The sequence below is a fragment of the Varroa destructor genome, unplaced genomic scaffold (genome assembly GCF_002443255.2).
Source record: "Varroa destructor unplaced genomic scaffold, Vdes_3.0 BEIS01000005.1, whole genome shotgun sequence".
In the NCBI taxonomy this organism is placed as follows: Eukaryota; Metazoa; Arthropoda; class Arachnida; order Mesostigmata; family Varroidae; genus Varroa; species Varroa destructor.
The window spans coordinates 15,432,987-15,450,850 of record NW_019211458.1 but is presented as its reverse complement, the minus strand read 5'-3'; the positions used below and the strand labels follow the sequence as shown (position 1 = coordinate 15,450,850).

The 17,864-nt window shown below is 39.2% G+C and overlaps 1 protein-coding gene across 2 annotated transcripts in view; it reads right to left on the bottom strand.

The window, feature by feature from the left end:
• Positions 1-8,917: 8,917 nt before the first annotated feature.
• Positions 8,918-17,864, bottom strand: part of LOC111251049 (uncharacterized) — a 12,205-nt gene continuing 3,258 nt past the window's right edge. Inside the window, exons 2-11 of one of the 2 annotated variants that reach the window (XM_086991174.1) lie at positions 17,096-17,324; positions 15,744-15,881; positions 15,142-15,249; positions 12,931-14,748; positions 12,413-12,715; positions 11,993-12,228; positions 11,419-11,747; positions 10,713-10,961; positions 10,264-10,432; positions 8,918-10,139 (exon numbers count right to left, since the gene is read on the bottom strand). In XM_086991174.1, the coding sequence (XP_086847300.1) occupies positions 10,008-10,139; positions 10,264-10,432; positions 10,713-10,961; positions 11,419-11,747; positions 11,993-12,228; positions 12,413-12,715; positions 12,931-14,748; positions 15,142-15,208 (3,303 nt within the window). In that variant the 5' untranslated portion in view covers positions 15,209-15,249; positions 15,744-15,881; positions 17,096-17,324 and the 3' untranslated portion in view covers positions 8,918-10,007. The remainder of the gene's footprint in view (positions 10,140-10,263; positions 10,433-10,712; positions 10,962-11,418; positions 11,748-11,992; positions 12,229-12,412; positions 12,716-12,930; positions 14,749-15,141; positions 15,250-15,743; positions 15,882-17,095; positions 17,325-17,864) is intronic. The other variant, XM_086991173.1, reaches the window with a different exon arrangement.

Here is a 17,864-nt window from a genome sequence, read left to right as displayed (position 1 = left end):
TTACATGACGCTTAAGTTTTCTTTACAGCGATTGACCGATTTTCAGAACGTAAATAGGTCAGCAGTTCGGACTATAGCTGAACTTTCCTTAATGTCGATGTTAACTCATGTTCCTACTAACTAAGCAAGAATCTGCCTCACATATGGCTTGCAATGCTTTTAACGGAAATTGCAAAAATGCATCAATTTCGTAAGCCGCTTTAGCGGGTGAATAGAGAAGAGCTATCAATGAAGAACATCCGATTACTTCACGGAATGCACTATGGTATCAAAAGTAGCATTTGGCAGTGCCCTACTTCTTGAGGATCAGAGTGATGGTACATTTTGTGTATACCGTCTTTTGATACTTCCATTTTTGTATATTCGATATAATATATGGTATATATTTGTATGAAAGTGAGCTGCAAAGCAAAACGGGGGTATATGGACAAGATGAATATTTGTTGTGATACGGTGCTTTTTCAGTTGATTTTAAATCTTGACAATGTTTTTAGAAATCAAAACTTAGATCGCTGGATCAGACTGATCCCTTGAAGCAACTCGGTAAAAACCAACCCCCTGTTGTTTCCGTAAATTTCGACTTAAATTTTTTGACATTTGGGCACTGTAACAGCGATCTCTCCACAATATCCACGGCTGTAATGACAATGATACGCTTAAAATTCTTCCGTAAGACATCATGTTTCCTCGAAGTAGTAGATATTATATATATAATACAAAAAAACAAATAAAAACATAAAACTTTAAAAACTAAAAAACAAAATAAGTATTCTAATTTGGCGCATATACGAGTATAGGATATTCGATAGGGAAACCGGCGAGAAAGTATATAGGTTTTTGCATCGGGACGCTATTAAGACCACCGATTTTGGATAAATTTCTTCGATGGGGGAGCCTTCATCGCATGATAGTGCCCTATATCTTTCGGCGATGATTAAGTGCCTTTACCACAAGACAACTTAGTTCGACTGCTGATCCGATGACCCGAATAACTGCACACTTCACACTAGAACATTTGACTAAGTCTGGCAGTTCGTCAACGTCTTTGGACCCAATAAGGCTGAGGAAGCGTTATTCAGTAGCAAGAACGAGAAAAACTTTTAACACGCTGAACTCGAAGGGATCGATTACGTATGCAAATTTATGCTGAATGTCCAATACGTATATTTGTGAGAACTTGTAACATACTATTTCCTCTAAACAGAACTAAACGAGCTATGCTTTTAGTTTCCTCCCTAGTTCTTTCTTTTTCCATCAATTCACTTAGCTGTCATCGATGTTAGATCGTTTAGAATTACTAAACGGCTCTGTAAGTAAGACTTCGTAGTTTGTATTAAGCTGTTTGTGCAAATGTATTGCAAGTTTTTTTTTTATGCATTATGACGCAGTTGATAAGCGCCATGTGAAATTCTAAAGCTGTTTTAAATGTCTAGTCATAACAACGCTATATTTCCGTACTTTGGGTTCATCCGCTTTTTTATGACGGGTGAATCGTTTTAGCATCGGTTTCAAGGTTTGACCTCATGATGTGACGTCGTACTTCGAGTAGGCAGTGTTAGTTATGATCGTTGATCTGCATACGTGCCATAGCATCATACAGTGTTAATAAAACAAGTCAAAAAATTATTACGAGAACTAGCGATCAATACCAGAAGCGCAGTTTTATACCTAAATAGTGCCGCCCGACAAACAAGTTAATAAAGTTAGTGCCAAACGAAATTCGACCAGAAAGAGGACTCCCGCTGAGTAAGTAGAACAGTTGAAATTGAACTATGACTTCCAGAGAAGTTAGACATTGGTGGTTTTAGTAAAAAGCATCGAAGGTTCCTTTTATGGCTAACGACATCTGTGCCGAACGAGCTCCGGATCGGCTATCGATCATGTTAGTACCGCGCAGCCCGCATACGATTGCGACGTCGTTTGAGCGCGGTACATTTAAATATAGGCCATATTTCATAGCGTTCTGCTGCATGGATTATCGATTAGTTAAAGTAGTTGCATGAAATAATTAGGTACGAAATGAAAATCCCAAGCTGTACATCAGCTTAATTCAATGGATATTCTATTGAAAAGTAAGTTCAAAGGGTATCTAGCTCTACCGTTACGACGGGTGCTTACGACTGGCTTGGAACGGATGTTTAGTTTAATGAAATCGCTAATTTCTAAATCAGCCATAGTATTCGATTTGCTTGCACGACTTAGGTAAGGTTAGTTTGTTGTTATCCATGTAATACCAATAACGCGTCATCTCTTGGACACCTCTCTTCCTAGCCCTATATTCAAAACGATCATCGTCACTCTTGTCCCGCCAGTGTAAATATGTTATGTATGTACGATTGGTGTGCGTGTGACGGGTCATCATTTACAAGCAAAGCAGTTGTGGGTGACCTTTTAAGTGGCTCACGCTTATCATTCGTGCTCGCTTAACTAAACGTCTTTGATGACTTTCGTTTGTCTACCCCACTTTCACTACCCATCAGGCCTAATATGAGTAATGTGCTCTGACTGTGCATTATGGTTAGAGGACAGGGGCCGTGGAGCCTTCGTTGTCGGCTATGTTGCGATCCTGCTCATGCGACGTGCTCCATCATGTTATCGTGCGGTGGGTGCAGGCCACCTAGTCAATACAAGCGATGAGCTAAGACAGAAGCTTAAGCTGAGTTCGTGGACGTAGCGAATGTTGGCGATGACGCAGCCTTAATACATCATCCTCTGTAGCTTTTTCGCAGCTAGAAAGACACGAAAGACAACAAGGGACCATCATACCCGAGCGGTAAAAGACGCTTAGACTATCGTGTTTGCTGCCGTATTAGCAGTTTGCTTAATCGATATTTACCCTGCTCAATTAGTAACAATTATGAAGCTAGACTGAAAAACATCAATTCAAACATTTTTTCCGTTTTATGGTAAAAAAAAATCGTTCACGTGGAAAATTGGATGTGCCTTCTTGAAGCTGTTTTTAAACATGGACATTTAATATATGCATAGTAGTTATTTCCCACATACGTATGCATATGTCGCAGAACACAATTATAATTTGTTGGACATAGCTACGAGAACTGACAACTTTTAGAATGCTCAATTATACAGTTGTATCCTGCGATATGTATAAAGTTCTTGGGACTAAACACAGTCGTAAACACCGTCGTCACGTACGAGACGTGGCTCAGTGATGGCCACGCGTTGAACTAGTATTTAAAGAAAATCGACTATTACATTTTTCAGATGTGGGTTTGCATGACTCCGATGCCTGCCGTGCCTCAAGGTGGGAGATAAGTGGCGTAGCGTATTTTGACCGTCAATCCCAGTAAAAAAAAAAGCCATTAGTTACGAAATTAAATATGAAAATCTAAATCTCAAATACATAGCTGTTGACAAAGCTTCACAAGCATTGGCATAAGCCCGCAAACGAGAAATATAATAACGTCTAACACAAATCAAAATATCATTGCCCCATCTTACATCATTCCAAGGCAATTCCAGTTCATTAATACGCGAAATGGCTCCAACCAACTCAATGTATGCATCAACAGGAAAGCTGCATGTTCTGATCGTTTTCTTCGTCGAAAAGTCTAAACGCAGTAAAACGATAGTAATGCCGAAGCGACGCTAGGATCCAGAGTCGGTTTAGACGCTACGCAAGCAAAGGGCAAAGAAGTGGGCTTTGTAAGGAGAAACTGGGTGTAAAGGAACGGAACTGGACTGTTAATATACATGAAAATAACAGAAAAAAGACAGTTGGCCTTACAACGGCTTACTGAACAGTCGAGGATCTGAAGGCTGGTGAAAAATTTCTAAGTCGAACGTCGGTGTTCGCTGTACTAAGAAGAACTACTGCAAAATTGCGAAGTGAGCAGTTTCAGACCTTCGAGGATAAATGCTACACCTTTTAAAGGTTCAAGCTATTGAATTTAAGACGCCGACAAAAAGACTCGCTTATAAGCAGAGTTTGATAGTAAGGGTCTATGAGGTTTCATTCAGGTACGATTTCTGAGTTTTGGCAAAATGATTGGGAATGAATTGTGATGCGTTGCACGCATAGTGACTTATGGGAAAGCGGACTAGAAATCTAGAAGAGAGAATCTTTGTCTGGTTAGATATATTGCCGCGTTATCCAAGCAATACAGCCGTATTGCTCCAGGCGTCGCACAGCTGACTACATATACGCACATTTACATTACATATAAAAATCAATAATTATTTTCAAGGTATTGAACAATAACACAAATGCATTACGTTCCCTCAGCCTGAGTTCTGTCGGATTTCAAGCTTCAGCAAATAGCGTTCTGAAATCTTACAGATAAGTCTTTTCGCAGAGGTACTTCTTAGCGTATCGGAAATATGCACTGAGGAGCAAAACTGAATAATATATCGATTTGAAAAAAAAACCCATGCTAGGCCTAATTGAGAATAATCAAATATGAATACGATGAACAAAATCTCAGACAGGATTTCAAATGTTGTGGGCGTCCGGCTGTTAAGAGAGCTGAAAATTTCTAAGTGTAATAGCTTGGAACGTGTAAAAACTATTGTAAATCTGTTATGAATCCGTTCTGCGCTGAGGTAAAGCACCATCTGTGAAAGAAATGTATGACCTAAACCATTTTCGGACTGGGCAAGTAGAGGGCGATCTTGGTGTTCCGCTACCCACTCTTTTTCAATATATAGCATTCAAACATTACTCACAAAGGAGTCAAAAGCTGGCAGGTATTTTTTAAAACTTTTGATCAAAAAATTAGTTGAGAAATTGCTCAAAACTCCTTAGATTTGCCTAGTTATCATCTGTTTCAAGTTCTTGAAATTAAAAGATTCTATAGTTTGTGTATTAATACCAATACTGACTGCAGACGATTCTTTGTATAAACCAAACGAAGACGCGTTCAAATCAACCTGATCACGATAACAGCTACTTTGTAAAATTAAATAGTATTTAAATATATAGTAATTCATAGAGACCTCATTACAGTTAATGCTATTGAGCATATTGACCTTCACTCAACATTAGGTTATTTCTTTGCGCGGTTATCGTTGGAACTTCTATACTTACCAATGCTATCTTAAATAACATGAGACTTACACATGTATTTTTCGCACAAGCTAATAGGCTATTTCATTAAGCTTATTTGAAGTTCAGGTATTCTTGACTATTGAAAAAACCAACTCTTCACTCATTTTAAAACCGTAGTGAGTCTTTGTTTTATTAAATGCCTCAACCATAGTTTAACCGTTTCTAAGTGCACTTGGATAGGGAACATGAAAGCATATCTCAATTGACCATTTGCACTAATTGTCTTTCCATGGTTGGCGAATTTTTGCCCACTACAAAAAAAAAGAACGATCTGTCTGCCTCTGTGACGGAACGCGCGAGCAGGCAATTGATAGAATTTATATGCCGCAACATACAACACTTACCTGCCATATAATCTTATTTAGTGTTCATTTGTACCGTTGTAAAGTAACTTTCATTATTACTCGTATATTGTATACTCTCGTATCACTCGTATACTCTTTGTAAAATATTAAAAAAAATCTTAATTGAACTACATAGATTTAATGGAAGCAGCTACTGTTCGTGGAAAGTTATCTAGCCTCATTGGAGAAAAAAACGAGCACGGTTCGTGCTAACGCAGCTATCTTTTCAATAAATGCTAATATATGGATGCTTCCTTAGCACAAATGGTTTGTCGTCAATTGGTATCATTGATTATCATTTCTAGGGGCAATGCTTCATAGGGAAAAAAAAACAATTTTGGACAAATTCCTGTTTGATACTTTCAGATTGATAATTTTTCATTGTCACTCAACTCGGTCAACAATAGGGGGCGCATCAGTAGCTGGTTCTGCACCACCGGATAGATCATGAAAGCAGTATTCCTTATGTTAACCAAAACCTATCATTTTTTCCTGCTCGAACTTTCTATTGGCTCTTTTATTTCTTGCAGCATATTCGCGTATCTCGACACGACGGTTCTTCAATGCTGTACCGTAAATATTGGTTGTCATTTTCATCACTTCTCAGACTATTGTTACTATAATATATATGTTAGCTTTATCATCGTGCTTACAAGGCCATATCTATTGACTGATTTTGGCATAAAATTTGTGAAGCTCAATTTTCCTTCAACGTTTTTGTCGCTTCCCTGCGCGACTCATCAAACTGAATCCGAATCGGAAAAAATGGCTTAACGTCGGTAACAACTAGGCAATATATATATATATATATCGTAAGCAGACATGGTACGGATTATTGCTGATACGTAATGTGTACAACTGGCCAAATTATGCATCTTGTTGTATTACTGAGTATAGGTATTTCGATGGTGCGTTTCGAATGATCCCTTACGCAAAAATCATAGAACAGGTAATAAAGCATATAGCGCACGAGAAATCGTTTCGTGGTTCACTATAGCATAAGGGCAGGTGGCCTATATCAAACAGAACTGTTTATTTAACGAGGTCCATCCACATGACCGTTCGTTTATCATACAAATTACAGTTCGTACATCGCAATAGTTTAAATCCGTTGAAACCTACTTCTTTTTTTCTGTGTATACTGGGTTTCTTAACTTAAAACTATAATCGAACTTTCAGGCCGAGACGCCAATTGAAGCGCACGAGCAAATCTATCCGGTTTCTGTTAAGGAATTCTCCATCGATGAGATCAAGAGGTGGTACAAATCGGGCGCGGAATCTTGATTACGTTGTTTCAACAAACGTTGTTTGCTAGTATTTGCTTAAACAATACAAGTTTAATAACTAAAGAAATTAGTTATGCAAAGAAACACGACAGACATGAATCACAACGTAATAACAGCACGCTATGTACTTAGGCATGCTGAGTAAATATGAGTAAAAGAATAGTTATGTTTCCGACAAATTAGATAGGTGAGATGTACCCTTAACGCTCTAGTACTTTGTGTTGATACGAAAATAAAGAAATAAATTTAATTAGAAATTGATCAATTTAATAGCATTATTTAACTCATTCATCTAATAGTAATTACCCTTTGAATTTAAAAAATTCAATCAAAAGATAAAAACATTTTTCTAACTTGAAGTCGTCATAATAGCGAACAAAACATTAAATCATTTAATAAGACTTCTGTTTTTATTTCATATCATTTAATAAGACAATGTTCATAATGATAATATTAACTAGTTTTAGAGTTGTTAGATAGCTCTCGTGACTCGTTGGTTTCTGATTATCCTCCTGAGTATATTGAGTACGTCTGACGCCTTACAGCCGTCACGTCTCGGAACCTAAAAGAACCTGTTATCGCAATGAACAGTTACTCATATAGTATTCACCGATACGATAGAAGTATTCAGTGAATTCTTTGGCCCCACAAAGAACTGTTTTACTCTGTAACAAGGGCGCCTATATTTCTAACTCGTCAAGAGACAGGAGATATTTTTTGTCGTCTGCGGTATATCATCTTCGTACGTATCCTCCGACTCATCTATTATGGTAACATTACAGTTCGTGTCCGATTCTTCGGTTTTGTCTGAATGTCAGAATTTTTCATGGAAAAAAATAGCTTACAGGAAAGGGATCTCTTTATCGTTAGCTTAAATCAATGTAACGTTTCCTGTTATATAGTTAATTGCGTTTAGTTTTCTAACGAGCAGGGCCTGTAATGAATTGCCAAAGTTTTAACGTTTTTTTCTAGAGTTGATAGTTCATAATTCGTATGGCCTAAATACGTAATGTCGTTTGAGCTATGTGATACTGAAGCGGCCTAATAGACTACCGGCATAGAGGAAGTAAAATACTTTCACACTCAACGATGCATCCTACACTACTACCATCTACAGGAAGCGCAAGTTCAAAGAACAAGAAGGAGAAAAAACACACAAGCTCCGATACGTTTAGGTTTTGACTTAATCTTCTAAGAGAGCCGATCAGTTTGACCAAATGGAAATGGTCAGAAATGTAATTCATGCCAAATACAGAAAAGTTGTTCGTTAGGTATCAAAGTTTTCCGATTTTTGAATTATTTATGGTGGCCATTTGTTTTCCATTAAACTACTAATACGGGAACGGCTGAATTGGCGCTACGAGCAGGCAGATGCTTAGCAGTTGAAGGTTTGTAGATCGGCCTGGCCAAATCAGGACAAAACCAGAAAATGAACGCTACAACTCAGCTTGATTTAATACTAACTATGACATTAAGCGGCGTTATAAAATACAATCACGAATTCATCATTAGGCTCATCATTATAAGGATAGCTGAACTGAATAGCGAAACGTGTTGAGATCTGCCATTTTGATGAGACAGAAAAATCGTATTTATATGGCAGAATGGTACAGCGGTTGGCGAAAGGGTTTAGCTTCGACAACATTCCCTGTGATTCGACCATTTTTATTTGCACCTCTCTTCGTAAAACGTAGATATTTCTCACCAACCTGTAGTAGAATGAGACAATGAAAGTCATCAAGATTTGAATCCCGGTTATTTTTCATTTAAATTCTATACTGCTTTACAACGCGGACTCTCAGACTCAATGCTGAACCGCTAACGGCTTGTGTTTGCTATTGTCCGATCGCATCTATCACTGCTGATGTTGACGACATTGGGTTCGCTGTCTTTCATTTGCCCATTTTGGGGACCGTCCAGCCTATTTTTGTGCAGCTCACGCAAATTACCATCAGAACGAGAGTAATTATGGCAACCTAACCAGTATATGTATAGATATTCACACAAGCGAACTAAATACCTGAATTACTATTGCTATGTATAGGTATGTAACGATAATTACATACGCTTCGTTAGTCAAACAGTAAGTATTCTTTAGTTTATCCTGCCCTGTGAAACTCATAAATATATTATGTTCTATTATATATGTATATAAATATATTATGAAGACAATACGTTCCTATTTTAATTACCTGATGATAACCAACGATACAGGAACATGATAGAAAACAACTAATATCTAAATATTTATTAATTCAAGTATCCTTAGGAATAGTTAAATGTTACAGAGAGTACATTTCATCCAGTATACACTACTTCTACTATGTAAAAGGTACATTGTATTTTATAAAACATTCATTGGCAAGGTACGGTACATAGTCCAGCCGAGTTCTAACGTTCAGACGTCAGTAGTTTTCAGTGTGTAATTTATAAATCAACGTTTTTTTTTAAAGCAAATCTATATCTTGGCTGATTTGCACTCATAAAGCGTACGGTCCAGGAGAAATGTATCTTATTGTACAAAACAGTCGCTCAGTTGCGACAGCTATCCAAACAGAAGTGTCAAAGGCTTTGTTGAAGTAATCAAGCCTATTGTTCGATAATGTATAACGGTATGTTCCTAATGTTATGCTGAAAATCTCAGTATTAAACTATCACGAACGTATCTCTCTCTCTCTCTCTGACATCTTTAGCAATACTCGTAGCACACAAGGATTAAAAGGTACTGTTATAGTCGCCGCAAGGTCCTGTACTAAGCCTCAAAAATGTAGATTTCTTGCTAATTACATTTAGGCTAATTAGGATTCCGCAAGCACAATGTATATATATATATGTATACATATATAACTTCTTGCGATGGATCTTCAGTGCGTCCCTACTGACTGAAAGCAGTTAGCGTTAACCCTTGCTTAGTGTGTACTACTAGACCACAATAATGATACAGATTTCGCCCAGCATTGTTCGCTTTCATTATGCCCCTATGTTTTTACTTGGACCTTTTTTACTTACAAGGCTGACAGTTTATCTATTTTTTTTTGTTAGCTGCTGCTTTGCCTGATGTCATTATAAACATATTGCCTGCGGCATGGGTTGCGATACAGTCTTGTGCCGCGACTTTGCTAATAAGGCAATATTATTACTACGCTTTTACAGCGTAAGCTGTTGTGACTCTGCGTACTTGAAACCTATAAAACCTTGTGATCTACGCTGGTCGGGGCGCATCCGATGACTTGTCACCTGATTGATCCTCAGTTATGTTGATGGCCGATTAATCAATAAATGTTGCTAGTATTTTTCGATCCGCGGCATTTAGGCAAAGCTCTCCCGATTCGATTCTTGAGCTTTGTCTAACTCGTGTTTAATAGCTTCCATTACGTGTTCTGCCGGCTGTCGGTATTGCACTGCTCTGGACAAGCGATCCGATTGTTCGACAGTTCGTTGCTGCAACATAAGAAAAACATTACGAGAGCATCTTCTACAATATATATATTCAGGGAAAAAAGAATTTTCTGGCCAGCCTATGGCGCACTGATTAAAAAGTGGGTCTTAAATCTATGCTACTTACAAATTGCCTCTGTTGTATACGTTGTTCGGTTCTGGCGATATCTTTATGTATCGTTACCAGGAAATGTGGAGTTGTTGATCTCTTTGTTTGGGTCATGCTATAAGTTTGCGTTGGTTGATCACGATAGATCGGGCTATTCAGTGAAGGAACCTGCGATACTCCTGGATACCTGTTAGCAATACATAATTATATTTCTGTTCATACCATGTGAAACTGTGAAAAGCGGTCGTCCGACAGCCGTCCTGCCCCAACATAAATTTCCGTTTATACGCACATTTACGTCAAAAGGAACCTCATCACCTGGAGATATAAACTTATTGCATTTCCAGTAGGCCCGTTCATGCTGAACAGTTCGTAACGCCCCATGACCAATGATCATAGATCTCATGCTAATCTTTCCCTACGAAATTTATAAGCCGTTACCATAATGAACTAATAGCTACACTTACTTGTCAATTGAATCCGCCGATCTTGATCGGTGTTTGTAATCTCTGCGGACAACTAGCGTCCTTTGCCGTGTACTACCGTACAGGTTACTGCGTGTATGTTCAATTGACAGACTATTGTCCACAAGTGCGTTCAGCTTTTCGGTCATGGACTCGAGCTGTCGTCGCGTTTCGGCGATCCTTTCTCCCGAGGACTCCTCGTCTTCGCTTGCGAGCTCACTAATCACTCGTCGGATCTCGATTTCTGATGCACTGTGACAAAAGAATGGATTTTTTGTTCACAACTACAGCGTCTGTCGAGTTAACATTGGGATCGATAGGATGATACGCAATGCAAAGCTTAGGAGAAAAAAAATTGACATGGCGTTTCGAATACAGTGTTATGCATAACTCATGCATAGGTTAAATTTAAATAACGTGTAAAAAATTGTGCGAAAAAATGACTTTTGAAACAACCCACGTATAAGCTTGCTCTAAATTTTCTTCGTTTCATCAAATACGGAGCGTACTTTACGTGTATTTAGTGGGGCTTAGACCAGCAAACCCCGCCGTCTTCAGCAGGAGGTTTAGCAGGTATTGACACACGTGTCTACATAGTATACCTGTCGTTGAAATCATGCATACCATTAGCTTGACGCACGGCTATTTCTGTTATTTCATATCGTTCCTAATTAATTTATACAATAATCGTAACTCCGCAATAACTTACGGTATTCGAATATCTTGATACGTAGACAGTTCATTGGGGGCAACCGACTGTTCAGCATCGAAATTTTTTATTCGTCTGCGAGGCTTAACTTCGGGAGGTGTTAATTCAGTTCGAGCATGCCCGTTATCTTCGCCCTCGAATGTCGCTTCAAACGTATGTTGTGTCAAGATGGGCCTTCGTCGAACTCTGGGCTCATCTAGTGATCCCTCGAAGGCCTGATTCTCGTAGAATTTCGGGGACTCGCTTCTTCGGTATGTGCCCGTTTCGCCGAAGTGCACTGGGCTAGTTACGGCGTCACGATATGAACGTAAGCTTTCCGCCGGCATTGTCTGTAACAAGAATATGATAACACAACAGCATAGAAGAATGACTGCATACATTGTCTACAGAATATAAATGACGATGACGAATTCTAGCCCCATTAAGTTGTATGTGTTTTGGTTCTTACGTCTCCGTATGTAAATCTTATTGACGCTGATCATTTTTAAACACTTTAGTGTTGCAAGCTGCTTGACCATTTTTTATAGGAGTAATCGCTAAAGGGCTTTCCAGGTATTTGGCACAATATACTTACGATACCCGAATTTGTGCTGAACCTTCCTTCTCCCTGGCTAAAGGAACTGGAAACTTCAGCGTCTTTCACCTCGGCCTTCTGTCTCTTTCGCGTACGTACGCATAGACAGCACAATAGCAGGAGCAACAGAAGAAGGAGTAACAGGAGAATCAAGACGAGAATCCACGCCAACTTGGTTTTGTACCAGATCTCTTCGCGATTTTCCAAAAGGGCACTTGACGTCCATGGCTCGTAGGCTAGCAATGCGAAGAAGTGGAAAGAGGGACCATACAAATGTTTAACATTATCAATAATTGGCCATGTGTGGATAGAACGTATCATAGAATGATCACGAATATTATCGCGTCTAGCTGCATCGGGCCCGTATACTTGACGGCCGAAAGAGAAACCGAAAGATCCGCAAAAGGACTGACTACTCACGTTTAGCCTTGACAATAATGCCATGTTGCAGGAGTTTTACCATATCAGCTTCGCGGACGACTCTCATTTTCTCTACAGCCTCAAAAGCTGGCACCAGCTGTCCTTGATAGTACAACACATACACAAGAGTAATATTCCGTTGTATATAATCATTCCGGACGTAGATCAACTTTATCGATGTTGGTCTGGCATACCGTCGCTGTCGTTTACGCTGACGGACATAAGCCCGTTCGTAAAGGAACGCCAAGTTTTTAACTAACGTTGAAGTATCAGTAGAATTTACGTCAGGAGGCATGCGAAGCTCTGTAAAGATGCAAGGAAACTCGTTGATATTATAACAGTATGCATGTGTCTTCTTCTGCTCTAACGTTCTTGATATATGTTAGGTATAACAGTTATCCAGTTGTCCATTTCAATGAGCCATACAAAAATCAGTAGCATTCGCATATAAAGGTTTTCTATTTCACGTCTGATTAATGCAGCAGATGACATTGTTTCCTTTCTCTTCTCCAACTCACCTGTCTGTATCCAATACTTGGTATCTCTTTCGCTTGCTGTCGCAGGTTGTTTCGCAGTCGATACTTCCAGGATGAAAGAACTAACTGTAGATTGTGCGGTCGTTCTTGTTGGCACATAAGTTACGTTCGTGGCAAGTATCCACATAGAATCTGTCGGCGATCCGGCAGGGATTACCGATGTGGAGAAGGAGGTGGTGAATCCTTCTTGTGGTATATCTTCTGATACACTTACTGACAAGGTGTCGCGTGGGCTGGCAGAACTATCCTCAATTGCACTGTCCGCAGGTAAAATCGAGTTGTCGAAAAACGATGTAGTTGAGGCAGGAAATTCAGCCGACGAAATTTTCGTAGGAGTGCTTGGCGAAATGGCCACTGTCGCTCTGTGATCTGACGAGGGGCTAGCCGATGCCGGTGAAGCTAGTCCCGTTGTTGGTAAATCAAATGACAGTGAAAATTGAGGTGAAATTCGGTTAATAGTTTTCTGAGTAGTGCTTGGTATAGGCAGTGGCGCTAAAGTCATCGAAACCGCATCTGTTTCATCTTGGTAAATGCTCAATTGATCACTTAAGTTTTGATTTGGCAAGGATGAAACGGGTCTTACTACTTCGCTTGAAGCACATGAGACGTCTACTACGTCTGACGATATAATATTCCAGCTAGCCGTTGACGTTACGATATCGACAGTGAGCATCGATGTTTTGTTAGGCCATTCGCTAGAGAAAGTCGACGGCAACCCAGTCTCATTTATTGTGGCAAGACTTGGGCTGAATGTCCATGATAAACTTAGCGATGGATCAAGCCCTAAATCGTAGTTTTCAGATGACCAGTATGGCGAAACGGAATTTTCATCTGTATTCCAGTGCGTCGAACTCACGTAAGTATTCGTAGGCTCTATAGAGATAGGTGATGTTTCTTTATACGATGGATTGATACCTTCTAGAGTGCTTAGATTTGTCGCTATTATACCCCAGGACTTGTCGGAGTCAATTAATGATGGGGGAATGATCGGCGTCACCTCGGGAGTCAAATCTTCAAGATCTAAACCTATACTTCGAGGCGAGAACGGCTCGGACGACACAATTATCGAAGGAAAGAGTGTAATATCAGGGCCCGCCGTCCAACTGTCCCCTAGATCCGGTGTTATCATGCCTTGACGACTCGGTGTAAGTATGTTCAATCGTTCCGTTTGAGATTGGTTCCATTCACTAATGAGCTCCGTTGAATTTGATAGTAGTGTCGTTTGAGTGTCCCAAGTAACAGAGAGATTTTCTTCTCGAATAGATGACTCTAAGGAGTGCAATGACATGTCATACGATGATAGGTTTGAGGAAAAATCCCAATTTGGCGATGACGGAAGGATATCAGTGAAATCTGGAAACCATAATGACGCCGTTGTTTCACTTGCTTGACTAACTGACAAATATGGTCTAGAAGGTTCAATATTCATTGTGTTGGTTGGCCGCGAAGTTGAGATGATATTCTCAGGGATCCACGTGGAGCTATCAAATTCGTCACTGGTTTGCATGCTCTCTAAAGAGAAGACCCCCGATGAACGTTTTGTGGACGGCTCAAAACGATACCGCGTGGTCGTCTTGACCTCATCATTGGAGAACTTTATAGTTTTGTAGACGGTCTCAATGGCAGAGTTAGCAAAAATGGTTACTGTCGTAGTATATACCGGCGTCCTGACCACAATTTCCGTGGCCGTTGTATGCTGAGGTGTTTGTGCAGCCGTTATCGGTAGATCAATGACGGTCATACACCAGCAAGTCTTACGAGCCATGAGGTTTCCGACGTCCACGTAGTCCATGGTTTCCACTGCGAACATCGAAAAGAGAAAGACTGCGCTAAAAGCGATTGACGAAGAAATCTAAAGATACGGAGGCAATAACGAATAAACGATCGGCGACCTATTTTAAAAGCAGTGTGTAGTAAAACCAGCGAAAACACCTAGATCTTTTATAATTATTCCAAAATAACCACATAGTGTCACCTAGCCATTTCCATTCAATGTGCTAAGCTCAAATTGATACATTTATGTGTTAATTTTTTTTTGATGTGTAAAAGATGGTTCCCTGAAAATGCGTTTGCCAGAGTTTAGGAGTGCGCGCTAGTGCAAAATAGCAATGACTGAACTAAATAAAGCTCTGTAAAGTAGATGAAACTACCACTACATATTCTCATAACCCGTGCAGCTTAGGTTTTACCTACTTGTATAGCAGGGGTTTCCATCGACAAGTTCTAGCCGTGCTGACTGGGTAGCGAGGAACGCTGGCATTTTTTCCACGAACGTTGTAGTTACCAGTTTTTTAATCAATACTGAAATTGATTAACAGTAACAACACGATACTTCAGCAATTGCAACTTAACTAAATAAACAGAGAGCTAATGTACTGAATCTAGTTCCTATTATTTTTGCCCCAAACAATACTTCATATATGCATACAGCAAGAAGGGAGTATCAGACATTCGGTTCTGTTGAAAATGTTTTGCTTTAAAATTTTTCAGATATTGATAAAATTATTGCTGAAGATTAAGCACAAATACTTTCTTCATTAGTTGTATTTGGGCTGATTTTGCGAACTCTTTTGTACAACTTGAGACGACGTTTTAAACATAGAGAATACAGACCATTCGTGATCGTTTCCCTATTCTACTTACAGGCAATATATAAATATCTGTAAAAATGTTTTTCGCGTTTGACTCTGCTAATGATTTTTCCTGATAAATAGTTCTGTATGATTAAAAGGCATCTTTACAGAATCTGACAGTTTACCATAAAATATTCATTTTGAACTCCTAAGCTCACTTACTTCTCGCAGTGAAATTATAGATTGACGTGCAAATGTTCCATTTTGCTAGGGAAAACAGTTGATCTTTATAGCCAAGCAGTGTTTATTTAAAATAACCCCTTTCGATAGCGTCAAGTGGGGCATTTTAGTTCACCGTCCCTTTGAAACAAAGATAGAAAAATCGAGCCGCTTTTAGCTAATCGGGCTGGTAGGACACGTTATTATATACATATATATATAAATCAAAAATAAAATATTTACATATATATAAATCAGAAACCCATTAGAATTGGGCTTTCGGCGACCCATAAGACTTTAATAATATTTTTGCTACACGCTTTATTCACTCGAGTGTTCATATAAATAAATAGACTTTTATGAAGATCATGAAGAGTCCTAATACTTTCTTACGATTTGCACCAGCATCTTTTATTGCATAGCTTGTTGCTACGTCACATAAGCAGAATAAATTACTCAAGGCAATGGTAGCAAGGTTACCAGCTAGCTAAATCAATAAAAGTATCGGTTTTACTAACAAATGACTGTTGTAAAATCGGTTGTCTCATTTCTGTAAAGGTGTCCTCGATCAGTTTACTATAACGGCCGTTTCTGTTTCTTTCATTTCCGCCTAAATAGGAGCACGGTCCTTTTTCGAAAAGGACTTCTCAAAATTGGTGGACTTTTCTTATGATGATGGGCGCTACTGATGTGTTGAAATTTGTTGGAAACTTGTTGAAATGTGGTACTTCATTTCATCTTGTGCTGGGAAGCTGCTCGAATTGTTTGCTTCGATAAAGACATTTTTTGGGCGAGACATTTTGTTTTACTACTCATAACTGCTAAGCGTGTTGTCCGGTTTTTTTGCGCACGAAAAATGTATGACCCTCCGTTTAACAGACAGTTAATCTGGGTTACTCCAGGGCCTTTTATTGGACAAATTTTTAAGCCTTGTTTTACGAAGTATTATCTCATTCACTAGGAAAGAACCGGTGAAGTAAATTTTCGTTTTCATTATTTTGCGTTACTTAATACGATAATGAATGGGAAATGTAGTTGCAGACATACGGCAACCGTCTTCGGGTAGCGGACGAAGCATCGATCCATCTTTCCATAACGGTAAACGTTCGACTCCTCGAATATGGTCGGTCGCTCGATTTATGCATGAAGTTGTTGCAGAGAGTAGAATGCTAATGTTTTCAAGGAGTAGTTGTATATCTGTCTTAATATATGTTTTTACCTGAGGTCGCCTTTTCTAAACTAATTGCTAACCTGTAAAGTAACACACTAATTTAAAAATGGCCGCTTTTTGAAAAGCGTTACAGATTTCTCTGGTTAGTTGAAATGCCAACATAATTTTCTATTTTACAACGTACGTGCTGTGGGTGTAGAGGAGATATTCGCTGATACAGTGGCGTTCGAATTCGCGGCATAATCCAACAAAGATTTTCCGGTCATATTTGCAGGTCGGCCTCTGGTTAAGTAAGGCAAAACCCACCCGTATAGAAGGAGAAGATGTAGGTAAACAGGCATCATCCTGCGCAAGGCCACTGCTGAGCTTTCACCGTATTCACCAACTCATTGTCAGCGTCCATTAGCGATTACCTAAAGGGGCGATAATACACTTGGTAAAACTCGTGGCAATGCCGCAGTCTCGGAAACTATATGAACTTCTTTATAGTCTGTTAACCCTTTCATGATTATACGATCCTAATGCAAATGTCCCAAAAAAGAGGGAACACTCTGTATTTTTCTACTGAGCCGTTGGGTTAATTTCTTACATTCAGAACTGTAATAATCTAAAAACTACATAGAAGTGATGAACAAGCAATGATTTTTTTATAAAGTCGTGCAGAATGCCACACCGCTCATAAGGGCAATAAAGTGTTATTTTAGATGCGAAAAATTAGTTAGAATTTTCGGTAGCACAAATTAGGCCAACGGGGTGGGTTGACATCAGTTAGTGTGATGAGCTTAGACTGAAATTGCTTGACCGTTAAAAGCTAACGTTTATCTCACGTGTAAGTCGTACAAGGGGCAGATAACGTATAATTAGCGAATTCGATCGAGCGATTCTATGATGCCAACCAGTGCCAACTTAACACTTAAGTTTCAGTGCGAACTATTGTAGTCTAACTATATATA